Below are 23125 nucleotides of genomic sequence, written 5' to 3'. Positions count from 1 at the left end.
GCAGTGTGTGTGTGATGTTGGTTTAATGAAGTTGGTTGTTAGTTCAAAGTTCTCTAGATTCAGGAACTGTCCCTCAAGATTGGAAAATTGCACGTGTCACTCTGCTTTTTAAGAAAGGAGCGGGAGGGAAACCAGGGAATTATAGACCAGTTAGCCTAACATCTGTTGCGGGGAAAATGCTGGCGTCTATAATGAAGGATAGGGTGCGTGAACACCTCGAATTTTCGTTAATCAAAGAGAGCCAGCATGGATTTGTGAAAGGTAGGTCGTGCCTGACAAACCTGATTGAATTTTTTGAAGAGGTGACTAAAGTAGTGGACAGGGGAATGTCAATGGATGTTATTTATATGGACTTCCAGAAGGCATTTGAGACTGTTAGCTAAGATAGAAGCCCATGGAATCGAGGGAAAAGTACGGACTTGGTTAGGAAGTTGGCTGAGCGAAAGGCGACAGAGAGTAGGGATAATGGGTAGGTACTCACATTGGCAGGATGTGACTAGTGGAGTCCCGCAGGGATCTGTCTTGGGGCCTCAATTATTCACAATATTTATTAACGACTTAGATGAAGGCATAGAAAGTCTCATATCTAAGTTTGCCGATGACACAAAGAATGGTGGCATTGTAAGCAGTGTAGATGAAAACATAAAATTACAAAGCGATATTGATAGATTAGGTGAATGTGCAAAACTGTGGCAAATGGAATTCAGTGTAGTCAAATGTGAGGTCATCCACTTTGAATCAAAAAAGGATAGAACAGGATACTTTCTAAATGGTAAAAAGTTAAAAACAGTGGATGTCCAAAGGGACTTAGGGGTTTAGGTACTTAGATCATTGAAGTGTCATGAGCTGGTGCAGAAAATGATCAGTAAGGCTGATTGAATGCTGGCCTTTATATCTAGAGGACTAGAGTACAAGGGGGCAGAAGTTATGCTGCAGCTATACAAAACCCTGGTTAGACCGCACCTGGAGTACTGTGAGCAGTCCTGGGCACCGCACCTTTGGAAGGACATATTGGCCTTGGAGGGAATGCAGCGTAGGTTTACTAGAATGATACCCGGACTTCAAGGGTTATGTTACGAGGAGAGATTACACAAATTGGGGTTGTATTCTCTAGAGTTTCGAAGGTTAAGGGGTGATCTGATCGAAGTTTATAAGATATTAAGGGGAACAGATAGGGTGGATAGAGAGAAACTATTTCCACTGATTGGGGATTCTGGGAGTAGGGGGCACAGTCTAAAAATTAGAGCCAGACCTTTCAGGAGTGAGATTAGAAAACATTTCTACACACAAAGGGTTGTAGAAGTTTGGAACTCTCTTCCGCAAACAGCAATTGATACTAGCTGAATTACTAAATTTAAATCAGAGATAGATAACTTTTTGGCAACCAAAGGTATTAAGGGATATGGGCCAAAGGCAGGTATATGGAGTTAGATCACAGATCAGCCATGATCTTATCAAATGGCGGAGCAGGCTCGAGGGGCTGAATGGCCTACTCCTGTTCCTATGTTCCTAAATCACTTGTGGGTCCAGCATATAACCTGCTGCTGTTCCAATAGCACCATCTGACCAGGCAGACACGGCTTCACTTTGTGTCCTCCAATGGGCAGTTCCTCCAACAATGCAGCACTCAGTATTGCAAAAAGCAAAATGCTGCAGATGCTGGAAATCTGAAACAAAAATAGAAAATGCTGGAAACACGCAGCAGGTCAGGCAGCATCTGTGGATCGAGGAAGGTAGAGTTAACATTTCAGGTCGATGATATTTTGTCAGTACTCTGTTGCATAGAACTTTGAAACTAGATCATGCACTCCAAATTGTAGGGTGTGGCTTGAGCCCACAACTTCTGACTCAGAACCCAATGTGCTGCAAATTGAGTGACTGCAACACGCAATTAGCTTCTGATTATGACTTGACGTATTGGAGTCGTAGGAGTGGGATACCACATGCAGCATCATGTAAAACCTCAGATATCAAAATGTGAAGTGAGTGCGCCTCGCATGTGGTTTGCCCATGATGAATGCAGGCCTGGGTTGACTCCTACAGCGTGTGGAGGATGTGTCATAATTTGAAGAATGAACTAGGCACTGTATGGTAGAGTCATGCATTTGAAATCTGTGTGTTGCATTCCAGATTGAGAGACTTGATAAGTCTGATTGTAGGGAAGTCGTTGAGATGTTGGGTGTAAATGTCCACCATTGCATTTTACTGAGACCAGGGACTCGCTCGCTCACTGTCTCTATCTGGCTTAAGGTTTGAATTTATGCATTGTAAATGATATGTCACGTCATAATTTTATGTTAATTATATGCCAGCTTGGCCTCAATTTGGAGCGCTTTGGGATAGAGATTATGGGTTCAAGATGCGCACAAGATTTGAGCATGTGATCTAGGATCTACATTCAGTGTCACACAGCGGGTTGCATTGTGGGCTGGGACGTCCATTGGATGATACATGAAACGAGACCCCGTCTGCCTGATCTAGTTAAAGGTTAAACTGTTCAGGTTAAAGGTGCAATTTGATGATGAGTAGGGAATGCTCCTGGTGTTCAGCATTTCTCCCTTGACCAATAGCATCAAAAACAAAGATTAACGTCATTCACCTCAGTGCAGCCTACGGATCCTTGCTTGTGCAATCGAATGACTGCCTGATTCTTCTCTCTTGGTCACTGCGTACTCTGCATATGAAGTGCTTTGAAACCTCTATGACCAAAATCGTGAGACGCAAGTCTTTTTTTCTAGATTTAATTATTTTTTTACACCTAGTAATGCCTCATCTGCAAAAGTTTTAAAATAAACCTCTTAATTTTATATCTCCCAATGGTGGATAGAGGACTAGAATATTTGTCACAGGGGTTCATCCAGCACCCTTTCCACCAGTACAGAAGTTTCACTTTTTAAAATGATTTTTGGAGAAGGCAGGGAGCTGAAGAGATCGGAGGAGGTCAAAGGCTGCATCAGTTTGTTTGAGGTGTAAAGATTGAGCGTCCTCTTGTAATACATCCTGCTTTAACCACGGATGAAAAGTCACTAATTTCAGTTCAGTAAAAAGCCTGCGGGACGATGTATTTTACTGCTGTTCTTTTCCTCTATTTGCTGTATGAGATGCTTTTTCTTTTTAGAGGGTTTTACATTTTTATTTCCTCCTCATCCTCCCCTGACGACAGTGATTCCCGTCGGCGTGCAGTTCCACAGCCGCTACGCATCGCGACAGGACCTTGAATAGGTGGCCGATTTTACTTTCAAAAGGGAATTGGATATATACTTGAAAAAGAAAAATTTGCGGGGCTATGGGGAAAGAGCAGGGAAGTGGGGCTAATTGGAAAGCTCTTTCAAAGAGCCAGCACAGGCATGATGGGCTGAATGACCACCTTCTGTGCTGTATAATTCGATGATAATAAGTGTGAGCCTAGACTGAGTGTGCTGACAGGTTTATTTTGATAGTGGGTGTATCACAGTTGGATCCTCTCTACACCTGATATCCATGCACGTGCACCTTCTAGCTCTGGATAGTGACCAGGAGCCAGACTGCTGGCTGATTCCCTTCCCTTTCCTAGCTGGGGGCCCTGTCAGTTGTAGCACTCCTACTGAGATCATTCTATAGCTGTGGCTATGTGGCTAAGTTACACATTAAGGTATTGATAAAGTGCCACATAATAGACTTGTTAGCAAAATTGAAGCCCGTGGGATTAAAGGGACAGTGGCGGTGTGGATATGAAATTGGCTAAGGGACAGAAAGCAGAGAGTAGTGGTGAACGATTGTTTTTCAGACTGGAGGGAGATGTGTAATGGTGTCCCCCAGGGGTCGGCATTAGGACCACTGCTCTTTTTGATATATATTAGTGACCTGAACTTGTGTATACAGGGCATAATTTCAAAGTTTGCAGATGACACAAAACTTGGAAATGTAGTAAGCAGCGAGCAGGATAGTAACAGACTTCAGAAGGACATAGACAGACTGGTGAAATGGGCAGACACATGGCAGATAAAATTTAATGCAGAGAACTGTGGTGATTCATTTTGGTAGGAAGAATGAGGAGAGGCAATATAAACTAATTGGTACAATTTTAAAGGGGGTGCAGGAACAGAGAGGTCTGGGGGTTTATGTACACAAGTCTTTGAAGGTGGCAGGACAAGTGGAAAAGGCTGTTTTTAAAAAAAGCACATGGGATCCTTGGCTTAGAGGCATAGAGTACAAAAGCAAAGAAGTTATGCTAAACCTTTATGAAACTGGTTAGGCCACAGCTGGAGTATTGTGTCCAATTCTGGGCACCACACTTTAGGAAGGATGTCAAGGCCTTAGAGATGGTGCAGAAGAGATTTACTGGAATGGTACCAGGGATGAGGGGCTTCAGTTACATGGAGAAGCTGGGGTTCTTCTCCTTAGAGCAGAGAAGGTTAAGGGGAGATTTGATAGCGGTGTTCAAAATCATGAAGGGTTTTGATAGAGTAAGTAAGGAGAAGCTGTTTCCAGTGGCAGAAGGGTCGGTAACCAGAAGTCACAGGTTTAAGCTAATTGACAAAAGAACCAAAAGCAACACAAGGAAAACATTTTTTACGCAGCTAGTTGTTCTGATCTGGAATGCACTGCCTGAAAGGATGGTGGAAGCAGATTCAATAATAATTTTCAAAAGGGAATTGGATAAATATTGAAGGGGAAATATTTGCAGGGCTGTGGGGAAAGAGCGGGGAAATGGGACTAATTTTTTTAGCTCTTTTGAAGGTCCGCGCAGGTGCGATTGGCAGAATGGCCTCCTTCTGTGCGGTATCATTCTATGATAAAGGAATGAGTCATTGTATTACTGGTTGGAAAATGTACACGTTTTAAATAGATTTTTAATTTCAAATCCCTCTGTCGCACAGGTTTGACCTCTGATGTCTCACTGCACTGATCCATTGCTTTGAGCTGTAATAGAGCAGGACTGTCTGTCCCAATGCCGCCCCCATCAGACATCGTGAAGGTGGCGATCGAGTGGCCAGGAGCCAATGCCCAGCTGATTGAAATCGATCAGGTGAGTAGTGGTGATGCTGACCAGATATCCAATGAACAGAGGCTGTGTGATAAAGGAGTTTAACAGAGATCCTTAGTCAGATCATTTGGACGATGGAATAGGTGGAATTAACCAGTTTCATTATTAAGTGATTCACTGGGAGGGAAGCTGTACAGACTAGGGAGGGTGGGGATGGAGCAGGGTGGGGACGGAGCAGAGTGTCGGATGGGGAGGGTGGGTGATAAGAGGTGGATAGAGAGATTCAGTAAAGCAGAGTGAGGCTGAACATGTCTCCCTTCACTGAGACTCTTGAGAGTCATATTGTTGTGGGATGTAAGGTGCTACTTGGCACACTGCCACATGCAGCTGTGAATTTGCTGCTGATTCAGCTCGAGGACTGGAACTTCTGCCAATTAATTTAACGTTGGTTTGAAACATCTGTGCAGAGCAGCAGCTGGTTCTGCGAAGCTTCATATTATCACTGCAGGCAGTTTGCCACCTGCTAATGAGATTTTTATTTCATGGGTTTTCGAGCGAAAGCTTCTTGGTTTGACTCAACTTAATCAGAATCTCATCCCTTTGGCAGAAAACTGTTAAATAAGAGTGATACATCATGGATCCCACTTTTGATTGCTATCCAGTTATCCCTGCTGGAAAGTGCTTGTATGTGGATTTTAAGTGAGGACAACATCTAGTTTGACTGTGGTGGCCCCACTTTTGAATAGCCTGCATTCCTCCAACACTGACATCTTGTACACCCCACCACTTGCGGCCCTGCCTTCAGCCATCTAGGACCTAAGCTCTAGAATTCCTTTCACAAAACGCTCTACCTCTCTCCTCCTCCTTTAAGATGCTCTTTAAAACCCACCTTTTTGACCAAGTGTTTGCTCACCTGTCCTAATGACTGCTTCTTTGGCTCAGTGTCAAAATTTGTCAGATAACAGCTCCTGTGAAGCACATAGGGGTGTTTTACTACATTAAAGGTGCTATAAAAATGCAAGTTGTTGTTATTATCTGGCATCTTACTATATCAAGCTCTTTCTGAATCAGGACTGTCTGAGCTTACAATATGCAGCAGAACATCATTGGGCATATACTTCCCCTGATGGTTCAGCTAGTTAAGGCATTAAGAAGCTGAGCCATACAAACCAGGAAGGTCTTGGGTTTGACTTGAGTACTTAAGGCCATTCGGGTAAAGTAGCTGAGAGAAACTTGGAATATATAAAACATACTCGTGTTACGTGCTGATGACTAGCTGAATATTGGTGTTCGGTATATTTGCGTTTATTCTACAATCTTCTGTTCTTCCCTGTGGTCCTCTTAGCCCATCATCATGGCTGTGGGGGAACCAGGGAAATGGAGGGGCGTGGTGGGTTAGAACATTTCACTGCTGGGACCTTGGTTTAAACCCACCCCAGACAGACGGTGAAAGTCTCCGCCAGCTGTAAGGGCACCACGTGAGATGTTTGGGCAGCTTTAACCCAGTTCCTGGTGAGTTTGTGTCCAATTGGAACTGAAGTCTTCATGGCCCTCAGAGAGGCTGATGTGGGAGATGTCGGTGTGACACTGATGCAATGGTAAGGGTTGGCATTGGGCTACACTTGGGTTGGGGAGGGGGTGCGGTACGATGTTGGGGCAGTGTAGAGAGGGCATTGCTCTGCAGATAATTGTACTACAACTACTACTTGCATTTGTATAGCGCCTTTAACACTGAGCCACATAAGGAGCTATTGAGGTAGGTTTTAAGGAGTGTCTTAAAGGAGGAGAGAATTGTTTAGGGAAGGAATTCCAGAGCTAAGGGCTTAGGCAGCTGAAGGCACGGCCACCAATGGTGGAGTAAAGAAAATCAGGGATGCGCAAAAGGCCAGAAAGGAGCACGGAGGTCTGAGGATTGTAGGGCTGGAGGAGGTTCGAGATAGGGAGGGGTGAGGCCATGGAGGGATTTGAACACCAGGATGAGAATTTTAAAATGGAGGCTGTACCTGATCCGGGAGCAGCTGACGCTGAAATGGAAAAGACAGCCTTCTCCAACAGTGCTTCACAAGAAAAAGAATTGCTGAGGTGTCTACAGGGATTTGCAAAGTAAAAGAAGGAAAACGATCCACACAAACTTCACATTATAAAAATAAAGCGGATAAGTGAGCAACTTCAAAAGTATAATCTTGTCTCTGGGCTCACGCCACAGTCATCAATCACTCACTCTGTTGTTGTGGCTTCTGATGTCAGTCCGATTCCAGAATTGCCTTCAAGTAACCCAAGGTCCTACAGGGGATTGAGAACCAAGAGTTTCAATCAGTGTCAGTTTGTGTGTGGCTGAGTAGGCCGCTGTACAGAAGAGGAAGGCCCCAGGCTTGATTCCCACTCGGTGCTGAGTTAGGTGATCTCTGCCAGGGGCAGATGTTGGGGGGCCCCCTCCCCCACTGACCTGTGACCTTTGGCAGCTGTATTGTTCCGTGTCTCAGACTAGGTCTGGATTCGTGGGCCATTCCGCACTGTGGGATGTTGACCAAGGTGAGATACCACACAGTTCCTTCTCTTTTTTTTGCTTTCCAACAATACAGGGCAAGGGACTATAATTAGAATGAGGATTATCCCTCACAAAAGTGGCAAGAATGAAATCAGGAGCTCATTGTGAAATTTCAGGCACAGAACTGGGTTCCAACTATTGAGCATGCTCTCCCTTGTAATGGAGTAAGACTATACGTTTATCGAAATCAGAGATCCTCATGGGTTTTATCCAAAATAAAAGTTACGGAGAGAACAGCAGGTGGCGTTTGGATGGTGCCCCTTTCAATCACACCAAACTCCTCTCCTCTTCTCTCAGCAGAATTAATCCTGGTGTCAATCCCCCCGTCCCTGCCCGCTCGAGTACTGGTGCTGCTGCCTTTTCCCCACTTGCCCGAGGTCCATGCCATTGCATTCTTCCAGCCCTCCTGAATCCTGATGCTGCTGCCTCTCCCTAAGGAAGGGAGAAAGGGAACAGAAGAAAATCTGGAGCAGAAATAGGCCGTTTGCTTCATGAAGCCCACTCCATCCAGAGTCCATCAATAAATATTCTATCGTGGAGATCTTTCTCTTTTTTCCCCCCCAACCCGTTGACCCCCTGCTTTAAAGAATACTAAATTCTTTGCCCAGAAAATAAAATCAAGTAGTGTTATTAATGTCTCCATGAACTCTAAATCCTCCTTCGGCCCTCAAAGGCTTCAATTGATCCCGAATCGATTGCCTTCCTTGGAGTCTCGTCCATGTCTCCATTATGCCTTGGGAGTTGGGCATGGAAGTTTTATAATGACTGACCTTGCTCTAGGCTTGTACTTCCACGGGTACAAAATTTTGCAAGTGTAGACTGAGTGGAGAGAGACGCAGACAGGTGAAGGAGAGAGAAGGTATCTTTGCATTGGGACTGCACTGTCTGTGGTAGACGTATGGTTCTCCAACCCTTAATAACCAGTGACCTGAAATATTGGGGACATACATTTCGTGGGCCTCACGAGCTGCCATCGGCCTTCAGTTACCATTTGATGTTTTTTTTGAGAAGCAGCAGCAGCTTTGAATATAAACTGGGAACATAGGAATTGTTAGACGAAAAAAGACAGAGGTACATCTAGTTCGCCTTCTACCATCCTGGTGGTCGCACAATACAACGATAATGGAGTTGCTGACTAATCGTAGCATTCAATATCTATCAATTAGTTTACAACAAACCCAGGCACGAGGCGAGGAAAACCCCCAGAGATGGTGAGCTTTGGAAACCATAGGTCCAAAGTAACCCGTTCCTCCCAAACACGTTACACTTGTCATGGATACCAGTGAACTGAGGCTGCACAGAGCAGCAGCTCCCCACGGCTATTAGTAAATGTACGGTTGCAAGGGAGAGACTAGTTGGGGGGGGGCAGTGGAGGGAGGGAAACGGACAGAAACCAGAGAATCAAACAAACCGGTGCTGAAGACAGCAAAACTGGAAAGGGAGAGAGATATGTGGGGGAGAGGGATAAATATAGAAACCAGAGATTCAAACAGGTGGGAGAGAGAGAGGGGAAAATCAGAGAGGAAGAGATGGACAGAAATTGAGGGGGGTGTGGGGTGTGGGGATACGAGAGAGAGAGAAACTGAACTGGTAAGATTAAGAGAGTGATCTGTTTCCATGACCTTTTGACAATTTTATTAAGACCAACCCACGATTCTCTGTTACCTTGGCAAGATTACAGGTCTTCAAATGACTGGCCACTTACACATCAATCACTTGCGACAGCTGCACCTAAGTGTGTACAAGATTACCCCAGCCCCTGACCGCAGTGTTGGAGCTGGATATGGGGCGGGAGCTTGTGTCTGTGAGGTGGCAGGAACCATAACCCGGGGTTTAGAACATTTGGCCATTGTAAATAAACCTAATGCTCTTGTGGTTTTGAGCTGATGGTGAAACGCTCTTTCAGTGTAACTGGGGTGTATGGTTTGATGTGATCTGAAATATGAACTGGTTGCTTTAATTGCTAATTGATAACTTTGTCATTTGCAGAAAAAGCCGCTGATTGCAATTATCAGAGAGGTCTGTGATGGGTAAGTACCGTAGTGCCACAAGAGCACGTGGGTAAAAGAGGGGTATGGTGCAGTCCGTGATGCATTCTGGGTAAAAGTGGGCTATGGTTCATTCAGTGATGCATTGTGGTTAAGGGATGAGTAAGGTCGTCAGACTGATGGATGTGGTGCAGTCAGAGTAACAAATGGTAGGTAAGTGTCTGTTCAGTTAGTGATTACTGATTAGTAAGGTGGTATTTTGTACTTTACCATGTGCAGCATTTTATTGTGTACTTGAGACATCTAGTGATAATTATAAGGCATTGCACATTTGCTGGTTGTAAATTAGTATTTTAAGGATGGATATTCAGATTTGACCCTATCTCCATTTGCCAAGTGGTCATTCATCCCGTTTGCTGTGCAGAAATTGGCTGCTTCATTTGCCTACAAAACAATGGAGATTCCACATCTGTTAGCGAGGATAGGTGTATTATTATTTATAATTTACTCCAATCAACAGGGTTCTTAAACATTGAGTATCAGGTATCACAGATTTGTTAAATATACAGTACATGCATAATAATACTTAAACATACACTTAAAAGGCAGTACTTGCAGCAAAACCTTACGGGTTTAGTTGAGAGACTCAAACACATCACAGTTCCGAGCTCGGTATTCATCAGATATTATCAAATCGCACATCTCTGTTCCAACACCCATTTTTTTTTTTAGACCTATTTCTTACCCCCTCTCTGTGATTATCCACATGTTTCTGCATTATATGATCATACAAAAGTTAAAGTACAATCACATATAAGGAGAATTTTAATTAACTTCTTCCCTTGTCCCTTATCAATAATTTTAGTTTTAACAAGTTCTTTTTCCATAACTTGGTACAACTCCCCTACTTTGTTATCTTATGTATAACAAGAGACAAGTTATCGATAATTGCTATTCCACCAAGTGAAACTTCTAATTATAAGTCTGTCTTTGATTCAGTACCATTCCACATCCATCGCATACTTTTAAAAAGGATGATGTAAACTCAGATGTTTTCCTTTGCAGAATTAACTGTTTTTCCTTCATTTGTTATCAATTGATTAAAGTTCTCTGAAATATATACGCCTCAGTATGCACTGGAATGTCTTTTAATTAGGTTTACGAAGTGACACAACTGGCCACTGCTTTAAGGTCAGTCTTAGTTCAACAGTTCAGTGGTCGCTGCATCTAAATTGACTTATACTTCCTCACTTACCAGGCAAAGGCTAAATGTCAATATTACTACAATATAAAGAGAAATTAATAGCAGTATAACATTAGCAGACTTCAGGATGGTCTGATTAATCCTTTCCTTACAGACCAATAATTGGATGTGCAGCACTTTGAGATATCCTGAGAACTAAATGAAGTGCTATATAAACTTCCTCCTTTACTTTTTCTTGTTTCTCCTCCTTTCCCCTTCTTCCCCCTCTTCCCCCTTTGTCCTTGTCTTCCTCTTCTTCCGCCCCCATCCCCTTCTTCCGCCACTTCCTTGCCGTGTCTTCCTCCTCCCGCTCTTAATAAAAATGGACAAGGAAAAATTACCGTGTGTAGCAGAGACTTGCGTTTGATTTTCCTGCTGCCTACCCTGCCGCAGTACTGAGTTTACGCTCGGTGTGGAATGGTGGAGAGAGTCCGAATGGAACTCATTGCCGTAAAGAGGAAGAACGTGACAATTTGTTCAGCGTTTCTGTACCGTAGTATTGCAGGAAAATCAGTAGAAACTGGACCCTTTTATTTCCTCCAATTTTGTTATAAACTGACAGCAAGTGTTACGATGTTGTGAATAAAATGGCACAGTACCTTGGCAGATAGCTTAAAAATCTCACCAATACAATTCATTTTCCAAATTAATATTTTATGTCACTGAAAGAACTTGCATTTATATAGCACTTGGAGTTCTTGGGGCATTTTACATCCAGTGAATTACTTTGTAAAGTGCAGTTACTCTTTTATGTAGGCGAATGCAGCAGTCAAATTTGGCACAGTAAGATCCAACAAACAGCAAATGAGATGAATGACAAGTGAATCTGTTTCTGGTGGTGGTTGAAGGAGGAATGTTGGCCAGAATAGTGGAAATGTCCTGTTGTGTTGGTCTGTTATTTGTTTTGCCAGAATCTTATTTTTAGGCTTCTTGTCTTGCACTGTGGGCCTTTTAGCTAGCTCAATCAATAGCAAAAAAAGGCTCCATAGGTAAAGGAAGTCGGTGAGAGTAGTGTCACAGCCTTGCCCTCTTCCTCCACTTTGGCAGTGGCCTGAGAGCAGACCAGCTGGCTCAGCCCCAGGAGGTGCATGGCCGACTGGAAGATAAGAAAAACGGATGAGGAAAAGTTTGTAGGTGGAGCGTTCCCTTGTAAATATGACCAGTACTACATCCCTACTCCTTTTATCTCGAGTACTCGGAGAAAGAACGAACGAAGGAAAGAATTGCATTTATACAGTGCCTTTTGCAACCTCAGGATGTCCCAAAGTGCTTTACAGCCAATAAAGTACTTTTGAAATGTAGTCACTGTTGTAATGTAGAAAACACAACAGCCAATTTGCGCACAGTAAGGTCCCAAAAACAGCAATGTGATAATGACCAGATAATCTGCTTGTAATGTTGGTTGATGGATTTATATTGGCCAGGACAACGAACTCTCTTGCTCTTCTTTGAAATAGTGCCATGGCATCTTTTATACTTTTACTACAGCCCTACCTCTTTTTATAAGAGCTCCACCTGTGGAAGTTTGTGTGCAAACAGGCCAGAAGTTCACGAGTTTAATCCCCAGTCATTGCTGGGCTAGCTGATTTCAGCCAGGGTGCCAGTGGGAGCAACGAAATTAACCTTTGTGCCACTGGGTTATCGAAAAGAAAAATCAGCAGGGGCGTCTAGTTTCTGTGACGTCCAGGTGACCCCTGCTGGAAAGTGCATATGGCTGAATGTCTGGTGAGGACAGCCTCAGACTCTACTGTGATGCCCTCCAAAGTTGAATAGTCACAGTCTAGGCTCACACGTGGAATGGCCACTTGGGAGAGGGGCATTGCCACCTGTGGAACCAAATCGCAGCACAATTCAACACCTGCAGGAGTGAAGAGGAAAAAAATAACCAAAGAGAAAATTGGGAAGATAGGACGGGACTGGGGAAGGAGAAAAGAAAAACAGAGGAATTTGGGAGAGGCCTCAATGTAATAATCAGCCATACAAAAAATCAACACTTCTCTCCTGATTACTGTGTGCATCAGTGACTTGAATTCAAGACCAGTCATTTGCTACCCTTTCTGGGTTGGGGCAGTAATTTTTGACCTATTTTCTTTTACTGCACCCCTCTTATTTACTGCACCCTCTTATTTAACAGGACCTCCCTATGAGAGTTAAACCACTTCCTGGTACGTTCATCTAACGAGCATCTGTCTTTCTTGAATTCGTTCCTTAAACCTCGCTACTTCTCTCTCCTCCTTAAAACCTACCTCTTTGACCAAGCTTTTGGTCACCTATCCTAATATCACCTTATGTGGCTCGGTGTCAAATTTTGTTTGATGATCGCTCCTGTGAAGCGGCTTGGGACATTTTACTACGTTAAAGGCGCTATATAAATGCAAGTTATTGTTGCTGTAACTGTTAAGAGCTATGCCTGTAAACGCTCTCTCCTCCCCCACACTTTACGTACAGTTCAGCAGCTGCTGAGCCAGAGACCCCACACGGAAAGGAGCCAAGCTCCCTGTGGGCTCACTGCTCTCCAGACTAAACCATCCGGAGCAAATACAAAGCAAATTTGTTCCAGCCTGCAATAATGAGGGAGTAAGTGATGGATGGGAATTGCTATCTACTAGTTACTCCGGTAATCCCACGGTCATTAACTCCGGAATTAATGTTTGTATTTGCTTTGTCAGCATAACCCTAACCCTAGTCAATGTGGGTGGGAAGTTTGTTTATCCATGCTGGTGAACATTATTAGTGTCCACAACTCTGGGGAAATCCCTCTCTCTGCACTGTAGGTTGTTCCTGTACTTCCTAAAGTTGAGTTAAGGATCAGAAAAGCTCAATGGCCCCGAAGGCATGTGACAAAAGGTGGTCCAGACCTGGAAGCTGCAAAGGGTGGTCACCAACCTGCGTAGGATTCTGGAAGATGAGAGGGCGGTGGGGGCTGCGGGAGAAAATAGTTCGACATGAAGGAGCCAAGAGATGGGAGGAGAGGGAGGGACAGTGGGATGGAAAAAGGGATTTGATGGAATGGGGAACTAGAGGCAGATACAGTGAAAGGAAATGAGTGAATGTGAGTGAGGTAGTATGGTAATGATGTGGTGGGAATAATGGAAAGTGGAAGTTGGGGGAGTGATGGAATGAGGATGCAAAAGGGGTAATAGAATGGGTTGCAGTACTTCTATATTTGGGTTCTCTTATTTAATAGGAATTTGTGTTTCCAGCAACAAATACTTGCATTTACATAGTGCCTTTAATGTAGAAAAATGTCCCAAGGTGCTTCACAGAAGTGTAATTGGACAGAAATGGATGCTGAGCCAAAGAAGGAGATATTAGGAGGGGTGACCAAAAACTTGGCCAAAGAGGTAGGTTTTAAGGAGAATCTTAAAGGAGGGGAGAGAGGTGGAAAGGTGAGAGATTTAGGGAGGGAATTAGTGTATGGCCTAGCTGAAGGCACGGCCGCCAATGGTGGGATGAAAGGAGGGGAGATGCACAAGACACCAGAGTCAGTGGAACGCAGAATTTTGGAGGGCTTGTAGGGCTGGAGAGATTACATAACTGAAAAGGGGCAAGGCCGTAAAGGGAGTTAAACACGAGTTTGAGAATTTTAAATTGAAATTGTTAGGGGACCGGGAGCCAATGTTGGTCAACGAGGACAGGGATGATTGGTGGCTTTTTGTCATGTGCAGTCAGTGGGGTCTTTGTGATGGAGGATAAGGGGTCGGAAGCTCAGATCAGGGTCTTTATAGAACGCAGAGGTTGTGAACAGTCTGGCTCAACCTGAGACAGTTGCCAGGGAGGCGGATGGAATGGGTGGCGAAGGCAAGAAGTTTGTGGTGGGGTCTGAAGATGATAGCTTGTCTTCCCAATGTTTAACTGGAGAAAACTGTGGCTCATCCAAGACTGGATGTCGGACAAGCAGCCTGAAAACACAGGAAGAGGTGGTCGAGTGAGGTAGTGATGAGGTAGAAGTGAGTGTTGTCATGTACATGTGGAAGCTGACCCCATGTCTTTGGATGATGTTGCCAAGGGGCACCATGTAGATGAGAGAGAGACGGGGCCAAGAATAGATCCTTGGACTCTAGAGGTAACGATTTTGGGGCAGGAAGAGGAGTCATTGTTGGAGATGCTCTGACTACGATTAGATTGGTAGGAATGGAACCAAGTGAAGCAGTCTCCCTGAGCTGGACAACAGAGGAGGATTGTTAGATCAGCTGTTAATAGAGAAGTTGAGAATGACGAAGAGGAATAATGTATCACTGTCACAGGGGACGTCATTTGTAACTTTGATGAGGTCCATTTTCGTGCTGAGGCATGGGTGGAAACCTGATTTGGAGGGGTTCAAACATGGAGTTGCGGGAAAGATGGGCATGGATTTGGGATGCGACAACACGTTCAAGGACTTTGGAGAGTCGGTGGGAGCACCATTGTGGACTCTGCACACACCCCCTGGGGATTGGTGCCTTTACCCAAGAAACCATTGGCGAGCCAGCACAGCCCAGAGATCAGTGCCTTCACCTTTGTTAGCTTTGAGGATTGGAATGCTTTCCATTTCAGACACAACTGCCTGGAACAAGCACTTCTGCTAGGCTCAATGGAGTACAGCTCTAGGTACAATGGAGTACAGCTCCCTCTACTTTGCCATCACAAACACATCTTTGTGCCTGAGCTGCAACCATGTGCCTTAATGCCAACATCAGCAAGAGCCCCCTCTTCTGCACCATTTCCTACACCAGCCATCCTGTGGCCCCTCTGAATGAGGAGGTGAATTTAGTGATTTGGACACATTCCCACTGGAGCAGGATTGAGACTTCCCCGGCTCATTCCACACATAACAGCCAGCAGACTGGGCTGAATTGGAACCAGTGGTTCAAGGCCTGTCCATTGCACCATCTAGTACCCAGTTCATGCACCATCTTTCAAAATGGCTACCATCAAAGTACACGATTCATCCAGCTGAAAAATGGCAGCCATTGTGTTGGCAGTGGTAACTGCCTGCTCAGCTCAGGAAGGTACATGGCACAGGTTGACCCAAGAAAGGCAAAAAAAAAGCCACTGAGTTTCAAAAAAAAAATCATAAGGCTAGAAATTGCTGTCTGTGATATTAGTGGAGAAATGGATAACCTGGGTACAATGTCCTTCTGTCCAGTATTTGTGTCTGAGCCAATGTAAAATGATTGGTTAAAGTCTACAGTAAAAAGAATGTCATTTGGGTACTTGAAGCATTCGTCTGCCCAATATCCACAGCAATAATTTCCAGCCTACACCCAGTGCAGGATATCCCCCATCTCACAAGGCTTGATATCTGATGTCCACACTAGCACAGCTTTGTGATATTGTATGATGAGGGTGATTCAAGCCACACAGATCCACAGAGACGACCAGATGGTGCACCAATATCTCCCATCACTGTAATTGTGTTGTGTTTGGCTGCAAGGGACCATACTGTTAGCTGGATGAGGTTAGAATGTTACACCTTTCATTGAGTATTTCATCGCTCCCTTTGGGGAGGAGGAGGTGGGGGTGTTCGGTGATGAATTTGGGACCCACAGAAATAAACTGCCCATAATTAAACGCTAGATTGTAAGGAAGGGCGATGAGGACAGCTGGTGTGGGTAATGGAAATGTCACTGGTGCAGTGGGAAGTCTGGGGTTAATGTATATGTTGGGGATATGGCAGAGGGAGCGTAACTGTGTACTCCATGGGTCAAGCACAGTGTGAACCTCCCTCTGCCCCACCCCCCACCACGTACTTCGACCCCTCCCCTCTGAAGAGGGAGGGAAAGAAATCAGCCATTGTTTCCAGTCCTGATCGCTATTCAATAACTCCTTATGGAAGGGCGTGCTTGGGAGGCTAGCTGTAGATTGGTTCAGACTTTGTTGTGATACCCACCATAGTCTAATAGCCTGCCAACACTCACTGTTCAGGCTTACACATGAACGATTATATCGAAGGAGGATAGGCATCTCAACACGAATCAAAGTAGGGAGGCATATTTAAAATTACTAACTGGGGTTGTTCTCCTTAGAGCAGAGAAGGTTAAAGGGAGATTTAATGGAGGTATTCAAAATCATGAACGGTTTTGATCAAGTAAATAATGTGAAACTGTTCCCAAGAGGGCTGGCAACCAGAGGACACAGTTAAGATAATTGGCAAAAAAGCCAGGGGGAGATGAGGAGACATTCTTTTACGCAACGAGTTGTTGAGATCTAGAATGCACTGCCTGAAAGGGTGGTGGAAATAGATTCAGTAATAACTTTCAAAAGCTCTCCGTGTATTGAACAGGGCATTACACGGGGCTCTCTCTGTGTGTATTGAACAGGGCGTTACACGGGGCTCTCTCTGTGTGTATTGAACAGGGCGTTACACGGGGCTCTCTCTGTGTGTATTGAACAGGGCGTTACACGGGGAGCGCTGTGTATTGAACAGGGCGTTACACGGGGCGCACTGTGTATTGAACAGGGCGTTACACGGGGCGCACTGTGTATTGAACAGGGCGTTACACGGGGCTCTCTCTCTCTGTATTGAACAGGGCATTACACGGGGCTCCGTGCATTGAACAGGTCGTTACACGGGGCTCTCGCTCTCCGTGTATTGAACAGGGCGTTACACGGGGCGCTCTCTCTGTGTATTGAATAGGGCGTTACACGGGGCCCACTGTGTATTGAACAGGGCGTTACACGGGGCGCACTGTGTATTGAACAGGGCGTTACACGGGGCGCACTGTGTATTGAACAGGGCATTACGCAGGGAATACTGCAGAGTGATTAGGAACAGGCTGGAGGGGGTGAGGAGGCGTGGAGTGGAGGAGAAGAAGGGACTGAACAATCACAGGAGTTTGCGTGCAATGATCTGAAGCATTGTGTACCGTGGAGAAGTTGGTGTTCCTGACAACTGCAGAACACTTCCTTAGTGCCACTGTTTTCTGAATAAATCAGTTTTCAAATTGAATCGAATGCAGTTTTAAGGGTGGGACATCATCACAATAATTTAATTGTAAACAATTTTACAACACCAAGTTATAGTCCAGCAATTTTATTTTAAATTCATAAGCTTTCGGAGGCTTCCTCCTTCCTCAGGTAAATGTTCAGGAGCTCCATGAAGCCGACGCATTTATACATATAGAACAATACATGGTGTTTACAGAATGCCCCTGCAACTGCCCGTTGCCAAGGCAATCACCGTGTTCAGACAGAGAGGTGTCACCTGCAGAACCCCCGAATACACATTCAACAAAAAAACAAACAGGAAAAAAAACAGAGAGAGGCAGAAACATCCGGAAGGCAGAGAAAGCCAGCAAATGACCCATTATATTAAAAACAGATAACATTTGTTCGCTGGTGGGGTAACGTGTAGCGTGACATGAACCCAAGATCCCGGTTGAGGCCGTCCTCATGGGTGCGGAACTTGGCTATCAATTTCTGCTCGACGATTTTGCGTTGTCGTGTGTCTCGAAGGCCGCCTTGGAGTACGCTTACCCGAAGGTCGGTGGATGAATGTCCATGACTGCTGAAGTGTTCCCCGACTGGGAGGGAACCCTCCTGTTTGGCGATTGTTGCGCGGTGTCCGTTCATCCGTTGTCGCAGCGTCTGCATGGTCTCGCCAATGTACCATGCTCTGGGGCATCCTTTCCTGCAACGTATGAGGTAGACAACGTTGGCCGAGTCACAGGAGTATGAACCATGCACCTGGTGGGTGGTGTCCTCTCGTGTGATGGTGGTATCTGTGTCGATGATCTGGCATGTCTTGCAGAGGTTACCGTGGCAGGGTTGTGTGGTGTCGTGGACGCTGTTCTCTTGAAAGCTAGGTAATTTGCTGCGAACGATGGTCTGTTTGAGGTTGGGTGGCTGTTTAAAGGCGAGTAGTGGAGGTGTGGGGATGGCCATAGCGAGGTGTTTGTCCTCATTGATGACATGTTGAAGGCTGCGGAGAACATGGCGTAGTTTCTCCGCTCCGGGGAAGTACTGGACGACGAAGGGTACTCTGTTGGTTGCGTCCCGTGTTAGTCTCCTGAGGAGGTCTATGCGATTTTTTGCTGTGGCCCGCCTACAGATAACAAATTATTGTTATTTATTGTGTCTGATCACCAGTAATTGTGACTCACTATTGGTTATTGCTCCCGATAATCAACTGCTATGCTGCACACGGAAGGAAATTGCCCTCTTTTGTGATGTGGTTTGTCTGTTTTGCTTTACAGGTGGTCTTTGCCGAATCCCGAACACTACACTCTACGCTATGCTGATGGGACGCAGCTGTACATCACAGAGAAGGTCAGCTTCCTATCTCTGGGAACTATAAAATCTCCATGATACCTTGCATTTAATCTCCTTCAGTAACTTAGTAACACTCGTTACACACGTGTAATGGGTGAGGAAAGCCATTCGGCCCATCTTACTTTATCTGTCCAGAAAGATCCTATCGTCCTCCTGTTGCAGCATCTGATTGTTGCTGAAATTATTATCTCCTTCAAACTCCCAAACTCACTAAAGGCACAGCTGCTCTGGTATCTGCGCGCCCTCTGGTATCTGTCTCCTTCACACACTGACAAATGTAAATTAATTGCTGTTCTCCCTTTTTAAATTCATGACTTTCCACTTTTTTTTTCTCTCATCCTCTCCAGACTCGCAACGAGATCAAAAATGGGACAATACTGCGGCTGGCCACCTCCCCCGTAAGTGTTAATTATCTTACGCATCTTCTGAGATATAAACACGAAGGGGGTGAATTTTCATCGTGCCAACCTGCTGGAACAGGTAGGCCCGAGGCACACTCGATATTGGGCCACGGGCCTCATTGAAGTGAGACTGGCGAGCTGCCAGTGCCTGGTGCATGTCCCCAGGCATCTCTCCCGCAAAGCGGATTTAAATTTTGGGCTGCTGCGTCGCCATTAGTAACCCTCAGGTAGGTGTTTTTAAAATAAGCAAATGTGATCCCAGCCTTCATTTATTAATGACCGGAGTGGGTAAACTGCACTTATGCTTAACTTGGAAATGAAGCTCAGGTGAACATTTCCTATGTGTCAGGATACCAGAGTGTGTGGCTGGCTGGGATTTTTGGAGAAGATGGGAATCCACCTACAAAAGCCACCGTTCTCCTGCAGAGTGTGGACAATCCAGGATCAACAAACAAGTTCTGCATCATAGATCGTGCTGCCTCCACAGCTGAAGATCTGAGTAGAGACGAGAAGACGGTGCAAAGGGATAAATTTTGTTTAAATAACCGGCAACGATTTAGGGCACCTCCTTGTGACTGGTTCAGAGTGGGTTTGCTGGATGCCTGGGAGCAGGTGGGCTGTCCGGTGGCATCTAGTACTGAGGTAACAAGGAAAGGGTGGAAGTAACATAGAAAAAGAGGGTTTTGTTCTCAAATCAACAACAACTACTTGCATTTATATCGCACCCTTTAACGTAGTAAAACGTCCCAGGAGGAAAACGTCACAGGAGAAATAAAGAACAGAAGTGCCTGTTGACTCAGTGGGTCAGGATGGCACCCTGTTTGGTACTGAGCCTTACAGACCAGGAAGGGCCTGTGCAAATGAGCAAGTCACTTGTCTGATTTCACAAGATGACGCAAACTGGTTTGGATGGAGTTGTGGATTCCATCACCACGTGGAGGCTGGTTGGGCAGCAAGGGTTGTCCGCTCTGCAGACTGTGTCTTGTGCCTGTGCTGAGATGACTGATCGCAATTGGGGCAGCTGGAAGAGTGCAAGAATCAATTTCTATATGAGCGACCCTGCTGGAAAGCGTGCTTGTGAGGACAGGATTGGGTTCGGCTGTAATTGTCACCCCACATAATTCGATAGCCTGTTGACACTCGCTGTCTGACGTCACGGGTGAAGAGGTACCAGAGGGCCACTGCCCATGGGGCTATAATCTTGCAAGAGTCAGCAAGGAGAGGAGTAACCATTGCAGTCTGCTTCCTCAAGAAGGTGGATCAAGGGCAGCAGAGGCCTGGAATAAAAGGTTCCAGTCGTCTGCTTGCCCTCTTGTCAGGCATTGGTGTGTGGCAAGGGCACGCTTAAAGGGGAAGAGCAGAGAGCGGAACAATTGGATGCATTCTTGTGGTATTATGTGTTAGACTTTTTATCGATTTTTTAAATTGATAAAATATCTAGTTACAGAAGAGCCTGGTTAATGTGCCATTTCTCACTGGGTCTGTAACCTTAACCTCCAACTCTTGTTTGCAGACTCGAGCAGCCCGGCAGCTGTTGGAGAGGATCCAGTCTTCGAGCCTGGACTCGCGACTCGACGCGCTGAAGGAACTGGCCAAACTCTCTGCCGACTCCACCTTTGCCACCGAGTTTATTAACATGGAAGGGATTTTCATCCTGACAATGCTGGTGGAGAGTGGAACTAAGTTAGTGTCAGATTTTTTTTTTAAAAAAAACAACTTTTAAACGATTGTGAAGTAGGAACTTCGGTGTATAAAATGGATACAGTAGCGTTCCACACACTTTAGAAACCCCCTTTACCACTTCTTGCACCGTGTGCCTCGACATCATCGTTGGGAGCATTTCTCACAGGTACTTCATCTGTGCTGGTTGCCTGCAAGCTGAAGGTTTCCTCTGCAAATGTTGCCCAATGTCAGCCTGCAGAGTGGACAACCATTGCTGCTAAACCAGCCCCAACGTGGTGATGGAATCCACAACTCCATCCGAACCAGCTTGTCATCTTGCGCAATCAGACAAGTGACTTGCTCATTGGTTCATGTTGGTGAAGTAGCCTCCATTTCACTGGTGGCCTTGTAAGGCTGCAATCAAGAGGCGACACTGCTGGGCCCCCAAACCTCTGAGACCAGGCCGCCCTCCTTCAGCCACCACCTGTGACTCGCCCTGTGTTCATGCACAAATTCATTAAGACCCTCCAGTGTGCACCTCCGAGGTGATTCCTGCTTAAGATGAAATGGTTGATAGAGTGCTGAGGTGAGCCTCACAGGGCCACACTACTGCTTGTTCCTCAGTCTTCTTTGTTAAAATAACAGAACAATGGCACAGAATGAGCACTGTCATAATTTGTCATAAACATCATTCAATCGTGATATGAGCCATGTTTGGTGACTGGGTACAAATGCTGCTTTGAACCGGATGAAAATGTAACTTGTTGCCACGGTGACCATGTACAATGATCATTCAGCGAACCAGGGGAAGCATCAGCACCAAACACAAGCTTCTTAAGCCCTGTGCAGGTACCCAACCCATGGCCTCAATGATGGCCCCCGTGAAGATACCCAACCCATGGCCTCAATGATGGCCCCCGTGCAGATACCCAACCCGTGGCCTCAGTGATGGCCCCTGTGCAGATACCCAACCCGTGGCCTCAGTGATGGCCCCCGTGAAGATACCCAACCCGTGGCCTCAGTGATGGCCCCTGTGAAGATACCCAACCCGTGGCCTCAGTGATGGCCCCTGTGCAGATACCCAACCCGTGGCCCCCTGTGCAGGTACCCAACCCGTGGCCCCCTGTGCAGGTACCCAACCCGTGGCCCCCTGTGCAGGTACCCAACCCGTGGCCCCCTGTGCAGGTACCCAACCCGTGGCCCCCTGTGCAGGTACCCAACCCGTGGCCCCCTGTGCAGGTACCCAACCCGTGGCCCCCTGTGCAGGTACCCAACCCGTGGCCCCCTGTGCAGGTACCCAACCCGTGGCCCCCTGTGCAGGTACCCAACCCGTGGCCCCCTGTGCAGGTACCCAACCCGTGGCCCCCTGTGCAGGTACCCAACCCGTGGCCCCCTGTGCAGGTACCCAACCCGTGGCCCCCTGTGCAGGTACCCAACCCGTGGCCCCCTGTGCAGGTACCCAACCCGTGGCCCCCTGTGCAGGTACCCAACCCGTGGCCCCCTGTGCAGGTACCCAACCCGTGGCCCCCTGTGCAGGTACCCAACCCGTGGCCCCCTGTGCAGGTACCCAACCCGTGGCCCCCTGTGCAGGTACCCAACCCGTGGCCCCCTGTGCAGGTACCCAACCCGTGGCCCCCTGTGCAGGTACCCAACCCGTGGCCCCCTGTGCAGGTACCCAACCCGTGGCCCCCTGTGCAGGTACCCAACCCGTGGCCCCCTGTGCAGGTACCCAACCCGTGGCCCCCTGTGCAGGTACCCAACCCGTGGCCCCCTGTGCAGGTACCCAACCCGTGGCCCCCTGTGCAGGTACCCAACCCGTGGCCCCCTGTGCAGGTACCCAACCCGTGGCCCCCTGTGCAGGTACCCAACCCGTGGCCCCCTGTGCAGGTACCCAACCCGTGGCCCCCTGTGCAGGTACCCAACCCGTGGCCCCCTGTGCAGGTACCCAACCCGTGGCCCCCTGTGCAGGTACCCAACCCGTGGCCCCCTGTGCAGGTACCCAACCCGTGGCCCCCTGTGCAGGTACCCAACCCGTGGCCCCCTGTGCAGGTACCCAACCCGTGG

The 23125-nt window shown here is 46.5% G+C and overlaps 1 protein-coding gene across 2 annotated transcripts in view; it reads left to right on the top strand.

The window, feature by feature from the left end:
- Positions 1-23125, top strand: part of LOC137335336 (engulfment and cell motility protein 2) — a 145884-nt gene that overhangs the window by 50567 nt on the left and 72192 nt on the right. For both annotated transcript variants that reach the window (XM_068000665.1, XM_068000664.1), the window contains exons 3-7: positions 4860-5008; positions 9504-9544; positions 18923-18995; positions 19346-19396; positions 20913-21082. In XM_068000665.1, the coding sequence (XP_067856766.1) occupies positions 4931-5008; positions 9504-9544; positions 18923-18995; positions 19346-19396; positions 20913-21082 (413 nt within the window). In that variant the 5' untranslated portion in view covers positions 4860-4930. The remainder of the gene's footprint in view (positions 1-4859; positions 5009-9503; positions 9545-18922; positions 18996-19345; positions 19397-20912; positions 21083-23125) is intronic.

Source organism: Heptranchias perlo, chromosome 19 (assembly GCF_035084215.1).
Source record: "Heptranchias perlo isolate sHepPer1 chromosome 19, sHepPer1.hap1, whole genome shotgun sequence".
Taxonomy (NCBI): domain Eukaryota; kingdom Metazoa; phylum Chordata; class Chondrichthyes; order Hexanchiformes; family Hexanchidae; genus Heptranchias; species Heptranchias perlo.
This window is presented reverse-complemented; position numbering and strand designations above follow the sequence as displayed.